The following is a 19,717-nucleotide window of genomic DNA, read 5'->3' as shown; positions in this document are numbered from 1 at the left end:
CAGGGCTTTCACAATGCACATTTCTCGTCAGAACAACGGACAGATAGGTGAAGATACAGAGGGACAGAAGGCGATCAGAGAAGGCCAACGTCACGGTAACTGCTGTTTGGAATGTCTAAAGATAAGTCACAAACACCCCAAAACAATCTCCCTGGTTGGAGAGAGGATCACTTTATTTCTATAGTGTGGTTAGTGTGATATGATTTTTCGTACCCTCTAAGTCGATACAAAGAAAAGCTTAAGGAAGCAGGTTTGGCTTAGCAAAGCAGGAAGCAACTGTCTTTCGCCGTCTTACGCAGAAGTTAAAAATACTGAAGGGTTTGCAAGTTACCGTGTCTTTCTGGTTTTGTTTTTAAAAATATTCTCCCCCTTGAGTTAGAGATTAAAAACAGGAACAGTTCGCACTGTGAGATCCCAACCCCCCCTCCGCGCTTTCCGTACAGGCATTTCGGGTCACCGGGGTGGGAACCCGAACGCAAAAGCGGGCGTGCTAGAACTTCCGAAGGAAATCGACTCTCGTGATTGTCTACACTGCACGTTACAGCATCGCTGGGGTGTTTTCATGGTTAGTTCGAAATGTGCTAACGGAGGAGTCTACCTCATTTTTTATAAAAATGCACAATTCAGCACTGATGTTTTGGGAAATGAACTGAAGGAAGAGGATTCTAAAACTTACCACACAAGTCTGGCCTCTTGATACATCCAGAATTTGCTGTGCTACTCGCAAGTCCGTTAAAGGCTGCTAAGCCATCAGAACTGTAGGCCCTGAGGACCGACAGCATGTTCATTGGCTTCTCCAGGCCCGGGGGGCCCCGCTCCGGCTTGGGCAGGCCCGCCGAGGGGTCCTGGGCTGGAAGCAGGCCCGGGCCGTGCCACTGCTTCTCGGGCGCCGGGGGCACCGGCGAGACTAGTCCCTGGATGGGCTGAGGGGCGCCCGCGGGCAGCAGGCTGTCGCCACCGTCGCCACCGCCGCCGTCCTTGCCGAGGGCGGACTGGGGTTTGCTCATCATCTCTGGCTCCGTCTCCAGATCGTCTTCGTCGTTGTTCTCTCCCTTGGAGGAGTCCATGTCCTCCGAGGAGGCAATGTCGGAGAGGTCATCGGTAGCGTTCTTGCTGGCGGTCTCGGGGATCAGGATCGGGGCGTCATCCTCCGCGTGGGCCTTCCCGTCGGGCTCCTGGGCCGGGCAGGAGCTGGAGGCGCCCGAGCCCAGCAGGCCCGGGTAGACGCCAAACTGCTTGTAGAAGTCTGATGGGAAGTTGCAAAACGCGGGGTCCACCAGGCCAGGCCACGTGCCGCTCTTGGGCTCCCCCAGAGTCTCCTTGCCCGGCCCCGGGGCCGTCTTTTCTGAAGCGGCCTCTGGAGGCCCGATCAGGCCAGAGAGTGCCGTCTCTTTGTTCGACTGCGCCGAGGGTAGCAGGGCCACCTTGCCCGCCTCCCGGGCCTGGTCTTTGCAGTTGACCGTCACCCCGACGGCGCTGTCTTTGCGCTTTGCCTTGCCCAGGTGGTTGGCCTGCAGGTGAAGGGCCATGAGCTCCACAGATGAGGTCGTGAACGCGCAGAACAAGCAGCCATGCCACGCGATGCTGTCTTGCACGGTCACCGACGAGCCCGGCAGCGACGCGGCGTCCGGCCGCACCGACAAGTCCAGAGGCTCGTACTGGGATTTCTCCGACTTCCTAGGGACCGCCTTTGCGCCAGCTCTGTCCTCCCCGCCGTCCGGCCCGTGCACCTTCATGGACGGAGGGTCAGACGGGCCTTTGTCCTTCATGTCCTTCTCCTTCTTCAAGGAGCTTAGGACAAAGCTGTCCATGAAAGCTTGCAAGGACCCCTGGAAATTCACACCGTTGCTCACAATACTCTGGTAAGCTCTTCCGATTTCGGAGAAGTGGGCGCTTTTGGAAGGAAGGTCGGTGCCTTTCAGTGTGTCCGAAGGGGCCTCGGAAGTCATGCCGGAGGCCTGCCCCGCGTGATCTGTGGACGAGAGCACGCCTGCTGTCCACTGCTGGGAAGCAGGGCCACCTCTGAAGTCGATTCCAGGGAGACCCTTGAAGGCCCCCCTCAGGATGTCTGGCCTGATAAACAAAGCGGCTTTGTTGGACAGCTCGTCCCTGTGGTCTTGGTTTGGGGGCTGTCCAGACAGGGGCCCAGCTCCGTTCTGCCGCTCCCGGTGGTGCCGCTCTAAGTGGTATTTTAGGGACGCTGACTGGGTGCCCGCATAGTCACAGTGGGGACATTTGTAAGGTTTCTCACCTGCAAGAGTTCGGTATAAGGAGAGAGAGAGAGAGAGAGAGAGAGAGAGAGAAAAGTGTTTATCTCATTTTGGTGTGCCGAACAAGGCTAGAAGGATCAACATTTGTTCTTGGAAACAAAGCAGCTCAAACTAATAATTAGTTAGAGAACAACTGTTTTTTAATAGAAGAATAATTCGTAGTCTTAAGCTTTTTTAATGATTTTGTACCATTTGGGACTATTCAGGAATGACATACTATCTACACACAATTAGCTATCTTTTTCTTTATCTAACATGTGAAAACGGCTGTAGATTTAAAAGCTATGATTATGAAAATTAAGCATAATAATTTCAACCACAGTGATCATTAAAAGTAGAAGTTTAAAAAGACAAAGTATGTAACAAATGGGTGGTTGCAATATTTTGTGTATACAATAGCTCTAAAATTTGTTTAAATTATACACATGGAAACCATTTTTAAACCTAAAAATTTTATGGCACTGTTACGCAAGACTGAAATGAATGATTTAAGTCTCGCTCTGCAGTAAATCATGGATATAATTAGCAAATGGCATACTGCACAAGTAATTTATCATTATTTGGAGGGCGCCATTCCAGACGAGCTCAGATATCTGCAGACCTACTGCATTGTTTCTAAATAAAGAACTATAAATACCGATTCCATAAAATATTAATACCATTACCGTGCATTATGATTGCGGCATGTAAAGACATATAGTTAAGATAAAAAGCAGTCAATAAAACTTAAAAGAAAATGAGTAATAAAAAGGTACAAAATATAGTTAGTTTCTGTATTTGAAATTAACATTATCTACTGGTCTTTGTAGTGCCTTAAATTTGTACTAATGGCAAACCTAACGCTCCGGTAGTAAAATGTGTAATTTACCTATAATAAGCGCTTTCTAGAGAATAAAAATAGCTTTAAAGAGTGTTTTAAAACATATAAGATCATTTTCATGAATTAAATATTTATTTAAATTCAACACCCAACTTCTATTGTTCTTGCCACCATGGAAAAGCTACCATAATGGACAGCCGGGACCTGCCCGCGTTGTGGGCTAGAGGAAGGGGAGGAGAATAAAACAGATGTGGATTTAAATATATTCCAGGAATTTGTTTGCAATCCGGGGTCTTTTCTAGACTTTGGAACCGAAAAGCTCCCTGGAAGAAATGGGGCTGTGGCCATCCGTTAGCCGATTCCCGGTGGTGCCCTGTCGATAGCCACAATCACTCCTCCCAGGAAACTCAGTGTCCCCCCAGCCCTTCCACCATTGCTAGTGTAAACCAGACTGATGTAAAAAGCAACAGCAAATCATCAGTGATCGGTGCATCCCAAAGACGTTTTACCGGGCCCCAGTGGAGTCTCCAAGGCACAGGGAATTTGAGGGTAACAGAGTTAAGAGGAGGGGAGAAGGATTCCTGGGTACCGTAAATAAGAAGCCCACCAGCCCAGGTTCTGAGCAGGGGACTCTGCGTCATCTCCACATTTGGAGAAGCCACGTCTGCCTCTCCAAAATGGTGGCTCTGTGCGCCTCACTCCGGCAAGCTGGGAATGTATTTCTCTAAAGGGAAAGATCCCAACTGTCTCTGGCTAGACCAATGACATGGATCGAGCAGAAGACTCTAGCCTTGTTGAGCTAAAGGCATCTATGGCCTCGGACACCGTTCTCTCACTTCTTGGGGTCAATCCCTGTATTAGACTCAGATTCACCCCAGCCATGCTCTTTGAGCATCTCATCAGAGGCCACGGAACTCTTGGTGGGACGAGCGCTGTGGACAGGCTCTTCTGAGCTCACCTGGAAGTCCGGTGGCCAAGTGGGAGCAGGAGCAGGTCCTGGAGCTGAGGGGGTTGTAGCCAGGGTTGTGACAGGAGAGCCTAACCAGGGACTCAGAATCCTGCCTCCCCAGGTTAGCAGGCCCTGCACTGAGACCTGGCAGAGGTGAGGCCTGCAGGTATTGGGTGAGACTCAGGTTGCATTTCAGAAATGCACCTGGAAGTCATTAAAGTGCATCTGGCAAAGGGTTTGCCGAGAATGCACAGGCATGCGTTAGCAGGAGCTACAGAGGGAGAGCATGGACTTCTGCCTTCAGGTCTCAGTGGGGTGAGGGGCGGGGACCACAGGGATGCCCAGGGATGTCCATTTCCAAAGGACACACACTTGCAACGTGCACCAGAGCAGTTGTTCTGAAACTCGACCGTGCATTAGAATCAACAGGAGACTTTAAGACATTACTAATGGGACCCCAAGCATGGTTCTGACCCTCCAGGTCTGGGGGAAGTGTCCCTGGGGATTCTGATGTGGGGTAAAGAGTACATTTTGAAGAAGCCGAAGTGAAACTGCTGGGAAGCTTTAAAACATGCTGATACCTGGTTCCACCTCCACCTCCAGAAATTCTGGGCTCACTGGCCGGGTATGAAGGCTGCGATTTGGGTCTCTCAAAGGCCCCCATCTGGGCTTCTGCAGATCCTGGGTGGAGAAGCACTGTGGGGCTCCCCGGGTGGACACTGCGGGATGGCTTAGCAAGGAAGGTGGTCTGCTCTGGACCCGAGGAAGTGCTTGGAGTGTCTGTACTGGGGACCAGAGCCCCCATGGGATTTTCCACTGCCCAGGGCACAGGATTCCTACCTTGGGACCTTTGCATCCTCAACCTATAATGTAGGATGGTGGTACTCCTTAAGCCTTAGTACTCCCTAAGGCCCGTGTCAGCTCTAAAACCCACCTCAAGAGCAAAACTAAGTCTCCTGAATGGGGTCAGAGACCCATGTGTGCACCCACACACCCAGAAATGTGTGGATCCATTCACACACAATGGTTTCTTTGAAAAGATTTTATTTATTTATTTGAGAGAGAGAGAGAGAGCATGAGCAGGGGGAGGGATAACAGGAGAGGGAGAAGCAGGTTCCCCACTGAACAGGGAGCCTGACACAGAGCTCAATTCTAGGACCCCGAGATCTTGACCTGAGCTGAAGGCAGACCTTAACCAGCTGAGCACCCCCAGGTGCCCCAACACACAATGTTTTGACTGAATGAATGATTACCTTCTACTCCCCAAGTAGAGAGGGCAATTGAGTGAGGAACCAAAGAGATAAGGCCCCAGTTCCCATTGCTTTCAGCGGAGACAGATCATAGAGTTGCTAAAGCAAGTGGAGCTCACACACATACACACTCACATACATACATCACAATCCAACACGTGCACAGCATTCATACACACACACACCATACACCACACACACACCACACACACTCACAGAGCACATGTGCACACTTCACATACAACACATGCACACACACACCACACATATACATTATCATACACAGACACACATGGCACACACCCACCACACACTCATAGATCACATGTGTACATGGTACACACATACACCACGCATACACATCACACATGCACACTACACACATCACACATGCACACACACTATACACACAACACACATACATATACATACACACTCACATACATACATATCACACACTCATACACCACACACGCACACTACACACACACCCCCGCAGACATCACACACACATACACACATACCACACACCCATCACACGTGCACACCACATGCACAAATACATACCACACACACACACACACACACACACACACACACCCCTCACATACATAACTCACACAGCACAAGGAGATAAACTTCGGTTCAACCCACTGCTCTTTTAAAGTTCAGAATAGGGGCGTCTGGGTGGCTCAGTCGGTTAAACGTCTGATTCCTGATTTCAGCTCAGGTCGTGATCTCAGGGTCCTGATCACAGGGTTGTGAGATCGAACCCCGTGTCAGGCTGTGTGCTCAGTGGGGAATCTGCTGGAGATTTTTCTCTCCCTCGGCCCCACCTCCCACCCCACGCCTGAGCTCTCTCGCTCTCAAATAAATAAATCTTTAAAAAATACAATGAAGTTCGGAACAGGCCTTGGCCTCCACTGTTTCAGGGAAAACAGGCCATAACTGAGAAAAAGGAAGAGCTCATTCTTAGCATCGGAGTCTCCAAGCGTCCAGGTCCTGCTAGATGAAGGGCTATTTAGTGAGTTTTCAAGGGTTATTTTGGCTGCACATGACACACACAGGCTCTAGAAAGCCCTCCACTGGCCTTTCTCTACCTCCCGCTCACACCAACGGAAGGACCCCTCTGCATGGTTCCAACTCCTGCCTCGCTCCCTAAGGCTGTGTCTGGGTGATGCTTCCTAGCACCCCAATTCCCAGAGAAATGCTCCAGAGCAAAGTTCTAGGGGACAAATCCACCCCTTTGGATTTTTATGTTAAAAAAAACCAAAATCCTCACTATTATTTTCTTTATCACCCTGAAACGATAACCACTATGGCCCTCTCCTTGAAACCCTCCATCCCTCACCTTCCCGGGCTTCATCCCTGAGAGGGCAGAGGGGATGACAGAGGGTTCAGCCCACAACCAGCACCCCCATGGCTATGTTCCCGGCCAGGCAAACCCTGGCAAGGAGTCATCCGGGACTGGCGTCTCCTGGACAACCCCAGGCAGCCCGAGGGGCTCGCCGTCCACGGGAAACCTCCTGGCGGTCACCCAGACAGGACTCCCTACAAGGGCACATTTCAGAGTGCTGGGGGGGTGGCAAACCCCTAACACCAGCCTGGACTAGGTGGGGAGAAACCCGTCAGCGCCGTTGGCAGGCTTTGAGGGTGGTCAAGCCCTTCTCTCAGGTTTGGTGACCGACAGCTGCCCGGTCTCCCGGTGCTTAGAGAGGCTTCGTAGTCCGGGTCTCCGTGACTGGCCACGTGCTTCCACCCCAGCGTGCTGGGCAAACTTGAACGAAGTCCCAGGCTTCTGGCAAGGAATGAGTCAGGGACCACCCAGCATTCCCCACACAGCCCCGTGGCACAGGCAGACCGAGACCCTGCCAGCAGCTCCATCTAGATGAATGATAGGCCACTTAGGCCACATATTGGCCCAAATCTACCCAGAGACTGCCCCAAGCTTTGTAGGGGGTCATGAGTTTCCCAGCCGCCTCACGATGTTCAGGATCCTCTGTGTTTTCATCTCCCTGTGGTTGGAACCAGACACTGGGATGTCTTCAGAGACAGGCTGATCACAGGGACATGGAGAACAGCAGGTAAGGGGTAGATGGCTGTCCTAGAGGGCAACCACCACCGACATCAAGCAGCTGGGGACATGAGGACCTCTGACATCTTCTAAGAAAAGCCCCATACCCAGATTTCTATGTGCAATATCTTGGTTTCTCAATGGTGGCACCTGCTTCAAAACCTCAAACATCGCCAAGGGCCCCAGCACTGTCATCTACAGTCCAGGTCCACACAGGGCAGCCCGTTTGAAGACTGGATCAGGGAAAGGGATGCCCAGTACTGAGCTATTCGCCTACTGGGGAAAGCAGGTGAGGACACCAGTGGCCTTCTCTGGGGGAACCTCTTGCAATATTTTAAAGGAGTAAGATATGGGCACAAACGGTACAGTTCTAGAAAAGAGAGGGTTGCTCAAAAAGGCCTACTGAAATAAAAAAATCATCAGTTCATCATTCCAACAGACTAATGAATTACTGGAAACATCTCACATTAAAGCTGCTACCCATGGACACATGGCACAAGATGTATATTCAACTTTGGGATAACATTGATAACTTCTCCCGGTCTCTGTACCATAAATTTTTAGAAACATATGACCGAGGGGTTTAATTAGTTCATTGTACCTATTTTTACATGAGCATGTCTTTCATCATGCTGAGCCTCTACATTGCACTCGACGAGCCCAAGGAACCTTCACCGTTCCGGGGGAAGTCAGTTTGGCCCTCGTTTGAATGGAGCGAACCCCCAAGAGCACCTCTCTGAAAAGAGCAGGCGGACTCACGCTACTCTTCTCGGAAATCCCTTGGGGGAGCTCTTAAGGAGGGCTTCACGCTTCTAACATGTGTGTGTGCTAAATCTCTAAAAGTGTTTTAACTTTTAAGTCAAGTAACCGAATATTCCCCCGTATTTGCATCCTCTATTTGATATTTATTTAGTCTTTCTACATGTCTTTACTTAGTTAATACCAGGAGAGATAAATACGGTGGTGCCTTCTCAGCAGAGCTTCAGTACATTAATATAAATTGTACACTAATTCCCCCAAAGCATATATATGTTGTAAACCTGAAGACTTTTCACACAGCTGCTCGTTGCTAAACAGTGCCTTGTCCAGAAGGGGACAATCTGTGTCTCTAATTGCTGTCACTGAAGCCGAGATTCATTATGTGACTTTCCCATTAAAATGTGAGCATTAATTTGTATAATGAAATATCACCCACTGCAGTGTTCATTAGCCATGCCCTACTGTATACGGCACATTGTTAGCTACCTAGAAACTGTAGTTAATTTCACTAATGGATATTTCCCTACTTAGTGTTTGGTAGGAAATTTATACTGTAACATTACCTCTTAAACTTTTAAGGAAATTTAAATTCAATCAATTATTTTCAACAAAAGTTTGGGATGTCATTAAGGTAGGAACAGCAAGGTTGGGGGACTGTGGAGGAGTAAAATGGGCTTTTCGTTCATCTTAGAAATGAAAATAAAAAAGGTAGAATTTTAATTCAAAACAAAAAGAGGGAAAAAAAGAATTATTTTTTGGGCAAGCAGATCTTTTTTTTCCCCCCGTCATTATTCAGGTGGCTGTCCCCCACTAATGACAACAACACATGCTCTCCTTTTAGAAAAAAAAAAAATGGCGAAAGCCCCCATTTTAGCCAATCCATTTTTGAATATTTATTCAGTGTCCTTTCATGACCATTTAAAATAGCCTGGTTAACTTAAGCCAGGAGAGGAAACAGAGAAGCATTAAAGGTAAGGGATGTGGACATCAGGGGTTAGGCACCTGGGTTAGGCCCACTGAACTCACATTTCCACCCACATCTAGAGACCAGCTGGCCCTTGGGAAGTTCTTTTGAAGATGAAAGATGGTTTCCAAATCGGCATGCAGTGGTCATTTATCGTTTTCTGACACGGCAAGTCATTCCATCCCACCCTCCACACTTCCAGGTGCCACAGTGGCCGCTTCCCTGCCTCACTGCCTCCCTAACCTCTCTGTGCTGATGGGGAAACTGAGGCACGTGGGGTCAAGGAGGCCTGGCCGCAGGCCAGTCTGAGTTAGGGGTAAAGGAGGAGCTGGGGTGTACAGTACTTCCCTTTTACATCGCCGGGAGGCTGCGTCAATACACCTTGTGGGTACAAGTCACTTCCTTTCCTCCCGCTGGTTATGGTGTGGACACACACTGTCAAAGAAATGTTGCATTAATTCCCTAAAACAGGCCCAAAAATCCACCGAGAAAAGTTAAAAAAAAAAAATCAATACAGCACAGCCATAAGGAGACAAATCTGGATTGTAACCTGCGGTCAATGCCAGGAGACTTGGAGTGGGTCACTTCCCATCTCTAGGTGGCCCCTGGTCACCGGGTTGCTGTGAGGGTTGAGGAGGGAAATCACGTGCAGGGCTCGGCACAGTGCTGGCCACTGTTAATACTATTGTTCTTATTACCTTGTCCCTTTTGGCCGCATTTTCCTACGGCCCGCTGTTAGCTACCATACTGTGTAGACACAGCCTCGGTCAGGAGACAGGACGATCCCGGCCCCCGCCCCCAGCTGGGCACACATCCCTTGGAGGGTCCTGCAGGACATAAGGGTGGTCTTTGCCTGGGAGTAAGCATGCACTCAAGAGCCAATGAGGGTGCCCCATCCAGTGTCCGCGTCAAGGAGACACCCTCCCGGCGGGGGTGAACAGAGCTGGGCGTGCCCACCAGCCCACCCTGCCCACGGCCGAGAGCCCTTGAAAACCACCTCTGGCTTCCCTGCGCAAATCCATTTTCATAAAGAGGTTCTCAACTCCGGGCTGGACCAATGCATGTAACACATCAAAACCAGATTAATAAACCACTCGCATAATTTGAGAGGGGGAAAAAAAACTAATGAGATTTATTTTTAATTAGTCCCTGAACTTTCGTGCCTCCAAGTTTTCATGAGTGAGGTTCCTTATTACATTTCTCTACAATGGTCATTCCGGAGATGACAGGGAGCCTCCTAGGGAAGCCAACACACAGGGGAGCCGTCGGAGGGGACCCAACCTGGGGTCACGCGGCCAGCAGGTGGGGTGACACACGTCTGGGGCTCGTGTGGGGGACACACCCCCCTCCAGCCTTTCAGAGACCGACTGATCAGCACATGCCTACCTCCTGTACGCAAACTGGACACACGGGGCTCTGGGGGTCTCCCTGAGATGGAGCTGGAGGAGGGGGCAGGGAGGGAAAGAAGGAAGTACATTTTCAGGCAGCCTATTATGAAACGACTGTCCAGCCTCGGTCGGGGGCCACCTAGGAGACATCCCTGCCTCCTGTAGCTCATTAGGATTAAATGCTTGCTGCTGTACACCTATGATGGTTGATTTTTTGTGTCTACTGGTCATGTGCACCCAGACATTTGTTCACACGTTACTCTGGGTGTGTTTGGGAGGATGTTTCCAAATGAGATGAGCTATCTGAATGGGCTGACTGCCCATTCAGATAGTAAAGCAGATTGCCCTCCCCAGCGTGTATGTATATGGGGCGGGGCAGGGGGGAGCTCATCCAGTCCATTGGAGGCCCCAACAGAACAGAAGGCTGAGTAAGGGAGAATTCACTCTCTCGGCCTGTCTTCCAGCTGGGGCTGCCACCTTCACCTGCCTGTGGACTTGGCCTTGGACTGGGACTTTCCCCACTGGCTCCCTTGGGTCTGCCAGCTTGCCTTGCCGAATGCCAATCCTAGGATGTCTCAGCTTCCATAACTGACTGAGCCAATGCTTTACAATAAATCCCTTTACATACATACATATATATATGTGTGTGTGTATATGTATACACTATTTTAAAAAATATAAAAAACCAAATATTTATATATACATATATATAACCTATTATTTGATTATCTATAATATATATTACATATACATAGGACATATTGTACATTATATATACCATTTCTCTAGAGAGCCCTGACACCATTTCCTTTCTGAGCCTGCGCTGACGGGCTCTGAATTCAAATCACCGGCGTGGACACCAGAAGACCAATAACACACATCCAGTGATCGGATCTTAATTAGCCCCAGAGACTGTGAGAAATGGGAAAGCAGCTCAGCCTCCCCTGGGTGGGCAGGAATCAGCATCTGTCCAGCCAGAGTCAGGGTGGGGTGGCCTCTGGGATGTGAGGCCCCGGAGTCCTCCGTGTGCCTCCGTCCAGCCCACATGGATCTGGCTGTGGCTCAGGGGCCGGCAGAGACGGTCTAGCTCCCGCAGGCTCTCCCGAGCCCCTAGGTGTTCAAGGCAACCTGATGGGGCATCTACTCAGCACCTCCCTAATACACAGGTGTCGGGAGGAGGAGGGCAGTAATTGAGTGAATGTGTAGTGGAGTTAAAAAAGGAAAGCGGTTTTTACCTGTGGCTGTTATATGATCGAGACGGCTCATAAAGATGGAGCAGAACAGGAAAACACAGTGAATGTACCACCTCATCTCCCAACCAATTAAAACATATTTATTACACACTGGATTTTTAAATGTGCTCGTATGGGTCCATTATGGAAAAACTTCAGAAGATGGTATTTTGGAAAACACGGATTCGGTTTCACAGGCGGCTGCCCGCTGGCCATGTCGCTTCAGAATCCAAGAACACGAAGAGAAAGGGGCGAGGCGGCATAGGACGCCCCCACAACCGGAGCCCAGGGTCCCCTGGTTCGTTAACAAATAGCTTGATTTTGATTTTTAATTGCTCGTGTAATCTACACTTCAACACTGTCGTAATGGATGTTTATTTTGGTGATTTAGAACATGTAACACTTTCTGCTCTATTCAAATGCACGAGTATAAGCATTTTCCAACTTCTTTGTTCTTTGATAAAAAGGAAATTGATCTTTATCTGGTTACCATTCTGCCTTTTAAACACAGCAAATGCTGTTTCTGAGGGGGCTGGCGGTGTGATGTTTCCATGGCTTCTGTCATTTTCTCCCTTATTCCGGGAAGTTTCCAGAATGCCTCTGTCCACAGCCCTGTCTTGCTTCTCTCAGCGTCTCCAAAGACTATGGTCACACACCTCAGAAGTTTGTGAAGCAGAGGAAGTGGAAATTTGGGGGGGAAATAACCTTTATCAGGCTTTAAAACTTCAAAAAGCGGTATCCGTTTGCATCTACCCGTGTTCAGTGGGACTCCCGCCAGGTTTGGTCCAGCTTTACTGGAAATATTCTGCAGAGTGTCTACCATTGCCGATGGGCCAGCTGATGAGAGTTAGGCCCCGTGAGGTCAGCAAAACTCCTGGTTGGGAGGCACTGCCTTTTCTTTCCTAACCCACACTGCCTAGGAGGGCAGACTCTGCTGTGGTGAGCCACCAGCCGCATGGTAAGCTTGACCCAGGGGCCTGGGTCTACAGCTAATAAAAGGACAGTACACAGGATACACCTGGCCAGGTGTCCACACTCCTGCAGACAGCCCAACAATGGGTGCCCCAGGAAATGGATTGCCTCCCACTTCCTGGCATCTGTGCCCCCTACTTCCCCAACTACCATCACAACCCAACCTGGGGAAGAAAGTGGACATCGGTATGATCTCAGAAGGCCAGATATCTGAGCTGCCTCATCCTGAGCCTGATCACTGGAAGACCTCACTGAAAAGGGGACTCTGCCAAACTCTGAAAATGAAGGAACAAGCCAATGCACCTGTCTGGCAGAGAAGTGCAAAGGCCCTGAGGCAGACACTCAGGAACCCCTCACTGAGCTCTGGGGGAGAGAGTCTCCCATCTGAAACCGTCGTCATATCATGGCTTCCAATGGGCTCATGTGTACAGGTTGCCTTTCCAAAAGGACCGCAGGTTCCCCGGGGAAGGGTCCATGTTCCTCACTGCCCTTGTCCCCTCCATGCCACCCAGCACAGTCCAGAGACTACAGGAAGAAGGTCACTCACTTATTCTCAAGTTTGTTCTGACATTCAAGCTTTCAAATAAATTTTTTGTGTCCCTACTATGTGTTAGGGGCTATGGTAGGCCCTAGGGTTCTAGAAAGTACAGCGATTAAAAACATGGACAATATTGCAACCCTCACATTTGACTTGGTGGGAGACAAACAGCGCCTAAGGAAATGAACCACTGAACTGAACAAGATAATTTCAGGAAGTGCTAAGTTTAGGAAGAAAATTGAACCAGGGGCCCGAGGGATATTTTGGACGGGGTAATCAGACATGGTCTCTCTGAAGCACTCCCATGCGAACTAAGCTCCCAGTGACCACCTAGAGGAAGAGCATTCCAGGGGGACAGCACGGTGGGTACAAAGGCACTGTGGTAGGAATTGGCTCTCTGCACTGGAGGAGCCCAAAGAAGGCCATGGGGTTGGAGAGAGATGAGGATGAAGAATGGCGCCAGATGGGTCAGATCCCACAAGGCCTGGGGGAGGGAGCGAAGAGGTGCCTCGTCTTAGCGGCTCCCTCTCTGCTGTGGATGACTCTAGGAGAGAAGGGCTCTGCCGGCTGGGAGGGATGGACGATGGTGAGGCTTAACTGTGCCTCGGCCATGAATAAAGATGGCAGCCCACGGCCCACTGCCCCCCATTCTTAGGGCTCCCCTCTCAGTGTCAGGGAGATTTGCGGGCACCAGGTGAGGTTCCAGGTGAGGTCCTCCTTCTCTTTAACCACACGCTGCACATGAGGCCCACATGCACTAAATATCCTGCACAACCCTGAGCTTTATTGATTCCTGGGGAAATAGACCACAATTATTTTTGAAAATAGATGGCATATTTGTCTATCCTCTGAAGCAGCTCATACTCCAATAGATAAAGTGTCAGGAGAAAAATCAAAGAAAATGGAGGTGTCCATATCTCAGATAGATTTTTTTTTTTTTGTATTGGCAATGTGCAAACAACTAGCAGAAAAGCTACAAAAAAAAAAAAAAAGAAGAAGAAGAAAGAAAGAACGAAAGAAAGAAAAAGAAAAACAGAAAGAAAAGAAAAATGACCAAGGGACAAGGCACACAGACCTCCAAAATGTCCTCATTTCAAACTGCTAGGAGGACGCGGAAACAGGAGAAATGACCACATGGTCCAGCAGCCCCTTCACCTGTTTGATTAAGAGCACCTCCACCTTTCTTTTGAGGGGACTCAGCGCAGAGCCAGTCCTCCATCCCGGGCAGTGGGTTGCTGCCACCAGCCCGGCCTCTGGTGTGGGCCCGGAACCCCAGCTGGGAACCTAGGAAGGGAGCTCCCCTGTTCCCTTTCATACTCAGAGTCTGAGCCCAGCTCTCCAGCTTTGCACCTGCAGGGCCCCTGGTCAGTGCCAGGGCACGAGGGGTCCTGCTCCATTACACACATCACCAAACCGACCCTGCGACCATGGCCAAGCATCCTCCTCCTACACCCGGGCCACGGGGGGGGGGTCTGTGTCTACCCACCCAATGTGGCTCAGGAGGGAGGCTGGCTGAGCAGCCATGAACCGGGGCGGAAGGAGCCCGCGGGGTCCCCCCACCGCAGCGGGGTCCGGCCTGGCCCACGGAGAGCGCGGCGGTGCTGGTGGCAACGCAGGGGGTGACCCGGGCCCGGGAGCTTGGCCCCTGCTGGACGCTGCGCACAGCGACGCGCCTGCGCCTCTCACCTGTGTGTATCCGCAGGTGCACCTTTAGGTGATGGGATGTCCGGAAGGTCTTCCCACAGTACGGGCAGTCCTTCATGGCCGAGCCCAGGCTCCTGTCGCGAAGCAGCGAGGGCTGCTGGACCCCAGTGGCTCTCCCAGCCTCCTCGCCGATGTCTGCAGCGGAGAAGAAATGTTCTCACATCACTTCAGCACGTCAGAAGCTGTTCGCACCAAAACTGCTAACACCACACAAAGTTAAACATGTCAATACTACACCTGTCTATTTCATTCTTTAAATCTGACAGAATGCTGATAATTCATGTATTTTCTTGTTATTCTCTTAAATTATTTCATCTTTCCCATCATCATTTTAAGCAGCATATGGTACCTTTATATTGAACTGAATTAAACAAGAAAAGAAACAGCTGTGTCAGCAGCTGGTTTGATTTCTTCTTTTGCTTAGCTTCTATTAAATATTTTTTTTCCAAAAGTTTAAAAATGTTGGTGTTTGTTGAATCTGATTAATTTGTAATATGGACTAGCTGGTGAGAGCTCGCTATAAGATCGAAATCACATTTGCATTATATCTAGCAACAAATGGGGAAAAAAATGTGTCTCGGCCGAGTCCCGAAGACATGCAGACATACAGTTATTTTGGGACAGGAAAGACAATTATCCACAACTGATCATTTCTTCCTTGTAGAGCTTGGTATCCATCGCTGGCTGCTGTAATCTTATGAAAGGGAGAAGAAAAAGTATGGAAATGCGATTCCACAATTAGCCCATGATAAACATATAGTGACATATTCAAAGTCATGTGCAGAAACTCAGCTGCAAAACTCCCATAAACTTCGAGCCAAGCAGTTAAATCTTTGTGCAGTGACTTGAGAACTTCCTCTGTAAAGTATCAATACAAATTTTCCTTCCTGCTGTTATTTGTTATGTAACCCAAACCATTAGAAAATGGAATAAAATTTACATACGGCTGCCTTCTGCACAGAAATGATGGGACATAATAGTAAATAAAACCGTGAAAATATCTAGTGGTTGGAGGATATGTTATTGCAATACCCGAGGCCCGACATCGCACTGCCAGAGAGCCGACATTCAGGGAGCAGGGTAGGAGCCGGGAATCTGCAGCTCTTGGGAGGGGAGGCACTGGAGCCCTCTCCTTGGGCCTCCCTGCAGAGCTGGAGGCTCACCCCTAGCACAGAACCCAAGCTCCTGGGGCTGGCGGGGTCCTGATGCCACTCCCAGCCCACCCTCTGGGCCCCATGGTGGATCTGCTAAGGAGAACAAGGGGACCTTCTCAGATAATAAGCAGACCTATGAGTTCTGCAGAGAAGCAGAATAAATAAGATTTGTACCTTCCAAGCAATGGAAAATGCAAATTGCTTTTATTCTACAACATCCGTTCCTGGTGTTCTCCGCTAACAGCCAAAAGGGACAGACTTATAGGCCGTGCACAAGATGAAGGCAATCACATTTAATTCTTATTTGGATGTTGGCTCCAAGCAACCGTGGAAACCCTTGGCCTCAAGCGTCCTCTCTGCATTTGGGTTAATGCACAGCGATAGCATCACCCTGGAAAAGTTCTTTGAAGGCTCACTTTTGATCCCATACTCTCCAACTCCTCCAACCAACCTTGGAAGAGCTGTTCAAAGGGTCTGTCTGCCCAGCAGTCTTTGCCCTCATAATTTTGCACAGATAAAAGGACTGGGTCTACAGGCATCTAGAACCCAACCCACCTAGCACCAGCTTTCTGGTCAACCACATGAATGTGTTAAGGGGGTATTGAATCGGGGAAGGGGGCACAAAATGATCTATTTTGCCACTTCATGGCAAACCAGGGTCCCCCTACAGTCATAGTGGGGTGCTCCACAGCCCATTGGTTAGGTCCACAAGGGGCTGCTGCCCAGGGAAACAATGGCCAGATGTCAACTTCAAGTCAACCACAACTTGGGTTGAAATAGTTGAAATGCTGTTTCCCACTCCCCCCCCCACTCCCAGCCACACCAATCCCAAATGTGTTGCATTTGTCCCCCCAGCATTCTTCAGCTTTCCTTTTGTGGGATTGTGAGGTCAACTTAAAATCACAAAGAGCCAACAAAACAAAGAGGCAGCCCTTGGAATGGGAGAAGATATTTGTAAATGACACCACAAACAAAGGGCTGATATCCAAGATCTATAGAGAATTCCTCAAATTCAACACCCAAAAAACAGATAGTCATGTCAAAAAATGGATAGTATGTCTTCTCCAACGAAGACATACAAATGGCTAACAGACACATGAAAAACTAGCTATCAGGGAAATTCAAATCAAAACCACATTGAGATACCACCTTACACCAGCTAGAATGGTAAAAATTAATAAGACAGCAAACAACAAGTGTTGGAGAAGATGTGGAGAAAGGGGACCCTCCTATACTGTTGGTGGGAATGCAAGTTGGTGCAGCCAGTTTGGAAAACAGTGTGGAGATTCCTTAAGAAATTAAAAATAGAGCTACCTATGACCCTGCAATTGTACCACTGGGTATTTAGCCCAAGGATACAGATGTAGTGAAAAGAAGGGCCACCTGTACCCCAATATTCATAGCATCAATGTCCACAATAGCCAACTGTGGAAAGAGTGGAGATGCTCTTCAACATAAGAATGGATAAAGAAGATGTGGACCATATATACAATGGAATATTATTCGGCCATCAGAAAGGATGAATACCCAACTTTTGTATCAACATGAACAGGACTGGAGGAGATTATGCTGAGTGAAATAAGTCAAGCAGAGAAAGTCAATTATCCTATGGTTTCACTTACTGGTGGGGCATAAGGAATAACATGGAGGACATTAGAAGAAGGAAAGGCAAACTGAATTGGGGTCAATCGGAGGGAGAGACAAAGCCTGAAAGACTGTGGACTCTGAGAAACAAACTGAGGGTTTGGGAGGGGAAGGAGATGGGGGGTTGCGTGAGCCTGGTGGTGGGTATTAAGGAAGGCACGTATTGCATGGAGCACTGGGTGTGGTGCATAAACAATGAATCTTGGAACATGAAACAAATAAAACAAAATTAAGATGTTAAAAAAAAATCACGAAGAGCCTAATTAAAATTCCACCAAGTGCTCCCTGCAACAGAGTTAAGATACCCTATTTAAGGGAGGAGGCCAACAGCTGTCAGTTTGAATTATAAGCAGAACTAAGTGCCCCGGATGTTGGCTTCAGGACAGAGGTGGTAGGCAGGCGTGGACTGTTGACATTTAATTCCTGCAAAGCCCCATGTTGCACCATCTGCCCGTGAGCCCCTTCCCCAGAGCCTTCCTCCAACAAAGCCCATTTGTGAGCAGTGGAAAGGTGGGAGGGAGAGAGCATGGAGGACAAACTTCTACTATGGTTTTCAGTGAGTCCTTGTCCAGGGCACATGATAGACCAATACATAGAGAAGGCCCACGTTCCAGTCTGGAAGGTTCTATGGAAGCTGAGGATGAGAAGGGCCTCACTCTATGTCAGTCTAAGTGATGGCCTGTATCTGTTTTCCTTTTATCTTTCTATCTTGGACATGTGTGGCCCAATAAAAAGAATAAATTTGTAAGATAAACAGCTTTCTTTGCAGATTTAAGAGTCTAATTTTCACTCTACACAGAAATGGTGTTTTATTTTTTGTTTTCTTTTGTTTTGTTTTGTTCGGAGGGCCAGAAGGCCTATGGCATTTACTCTTAGACTAATCCAACTAGAAAAAACAAACTCTGAGCTACGATGAAGGGGAGTTGTGGGTGGTCCCAGGAAGTGTCCGGGCGGCTGAACGCCAAGGACAACCGTGGCTGAGGAAGCCTGGCCACACCGCACCCTTGAAGGGCCTGTGTGGGAGTGGGTGCCCGAGCCCGGATGGGTAGCAGAGAGCACGGTGTGCCAGACTCGGTCCAACTACACTGGGGACCCAAGAGGACTCCTTCTCTACCCAGAGTATAAAAGCACAGACAGCTGTCCTCCTGCGAGGCTGCCCAGAACGGAGCCCCCAGGCTTTCACTGTGGTCCCACAGCGCTGGTCGCTTCATAGGACCTGCTTAGAGATGGACCGGCCTTCCCAGCCTCTCCAGGACACAGGCAGTAGAAAGGAAGAAGCATCATAAAAGTCACATTCGTCATCCTTCCTCGGACCATTTATGGATGGGTTCCAGCTTTTTTTTTCTTTTTAAGTCCTTTTCCTAAAACCTGCAGTATCTCTTCTCCCCAATCAGACACTTGCTCTAAGTGTGTTGGGTAGATGGAAAGTGGTCAGCTTCAGACCTGTCGTCTGCTCCTCTTGGCTTATCTGTGAAAGAAAGGCCAGTCCTTTCTCACTCCTCACTCCTAGAGGCAGGGGTGTTCCCAGGACCAGGCATCTGGCTGCAGACTGGGAGGCCTGGGTGGGTTCTAAGCCTCATGTGATGGGGAAACAGCAGAGAAAGAACTCCAAGGGCTCCTGTTTCGTTTCTTGACCCCATTAAATATGAGCTCTATTCTTCAGAAACCGATGTCCTATGTGGATACAGCAAATGATACTCCAGAGGGACACGGGGCGTCTGTGTAACACATCCAGAGTTTTGACTTAGAACAAGTGAATTGTCCACTTGAATCAAAACCCCCACAAGCTTTCTCCTATTCCTACAAGCTGATATTGGCTTGCTGAGAAAGAGAAGATGGAACTAATCACTGCAAGCTACATTTCAAGTATATGTTATTGGGGGGCGAGGGGACATAAGACAAGACCTTTCTAATTTTGTCATCTCAAGGTCAGACACCATGCCTCTCACATTTCCATCTGCTTATTCTAATCCTCCAAATGTACAGCAAGATTGGCCTA

General features: G+C 49.0%; 1 protein-coding gene across 1 annotated transcript in view; it reads right to left on the bottom strand.

Annotated features, from left to right (window-relative positions):
* The window catches only part of LOC111161537 (zinc finger protein 536), a 309,236-nt gene that overhangs the window by 138,933 nt on the left and 150,586 nt on the right, over positions 1-19,717 (bottom strand). The window contains exons 3-4 of the mRNA XM_022525266.1: positions 14,903-15,055; positions 677-2,251 (exon numbers count right to left, since the gene is read on the bottom strand). Coding sequence (XP_022380974.1) covers positions 677-2,251; positions 14,903-15,055 — 1,728 coding nt within the window. The remainder of the gene's footprint in view (positions 1-676; positions 2,252-14,902; positions 15,056-19,717) is intronic.

Source organism: Enhydra lutris, unplaced genomic scaffold (assembly GCF_002288905.1).
Source record: "Enhydra lutris kenyoni isolate GAN:26980312 unplaced genomic scaffold, ASM228890v2 scaffoldscaffold85, whole genome shotgun sequence".
NCBI classification, from domain to species: Eukaryota; Metazoa; Chordata; class Mammalia; order Carnivora; family Mustelidae; genus Enhydra; species Enhydra lutris.
Note: the sequence above shows the minus strand (reverse complement) of the source record. Positions and strands in the feature narration are given on the sequence as shown.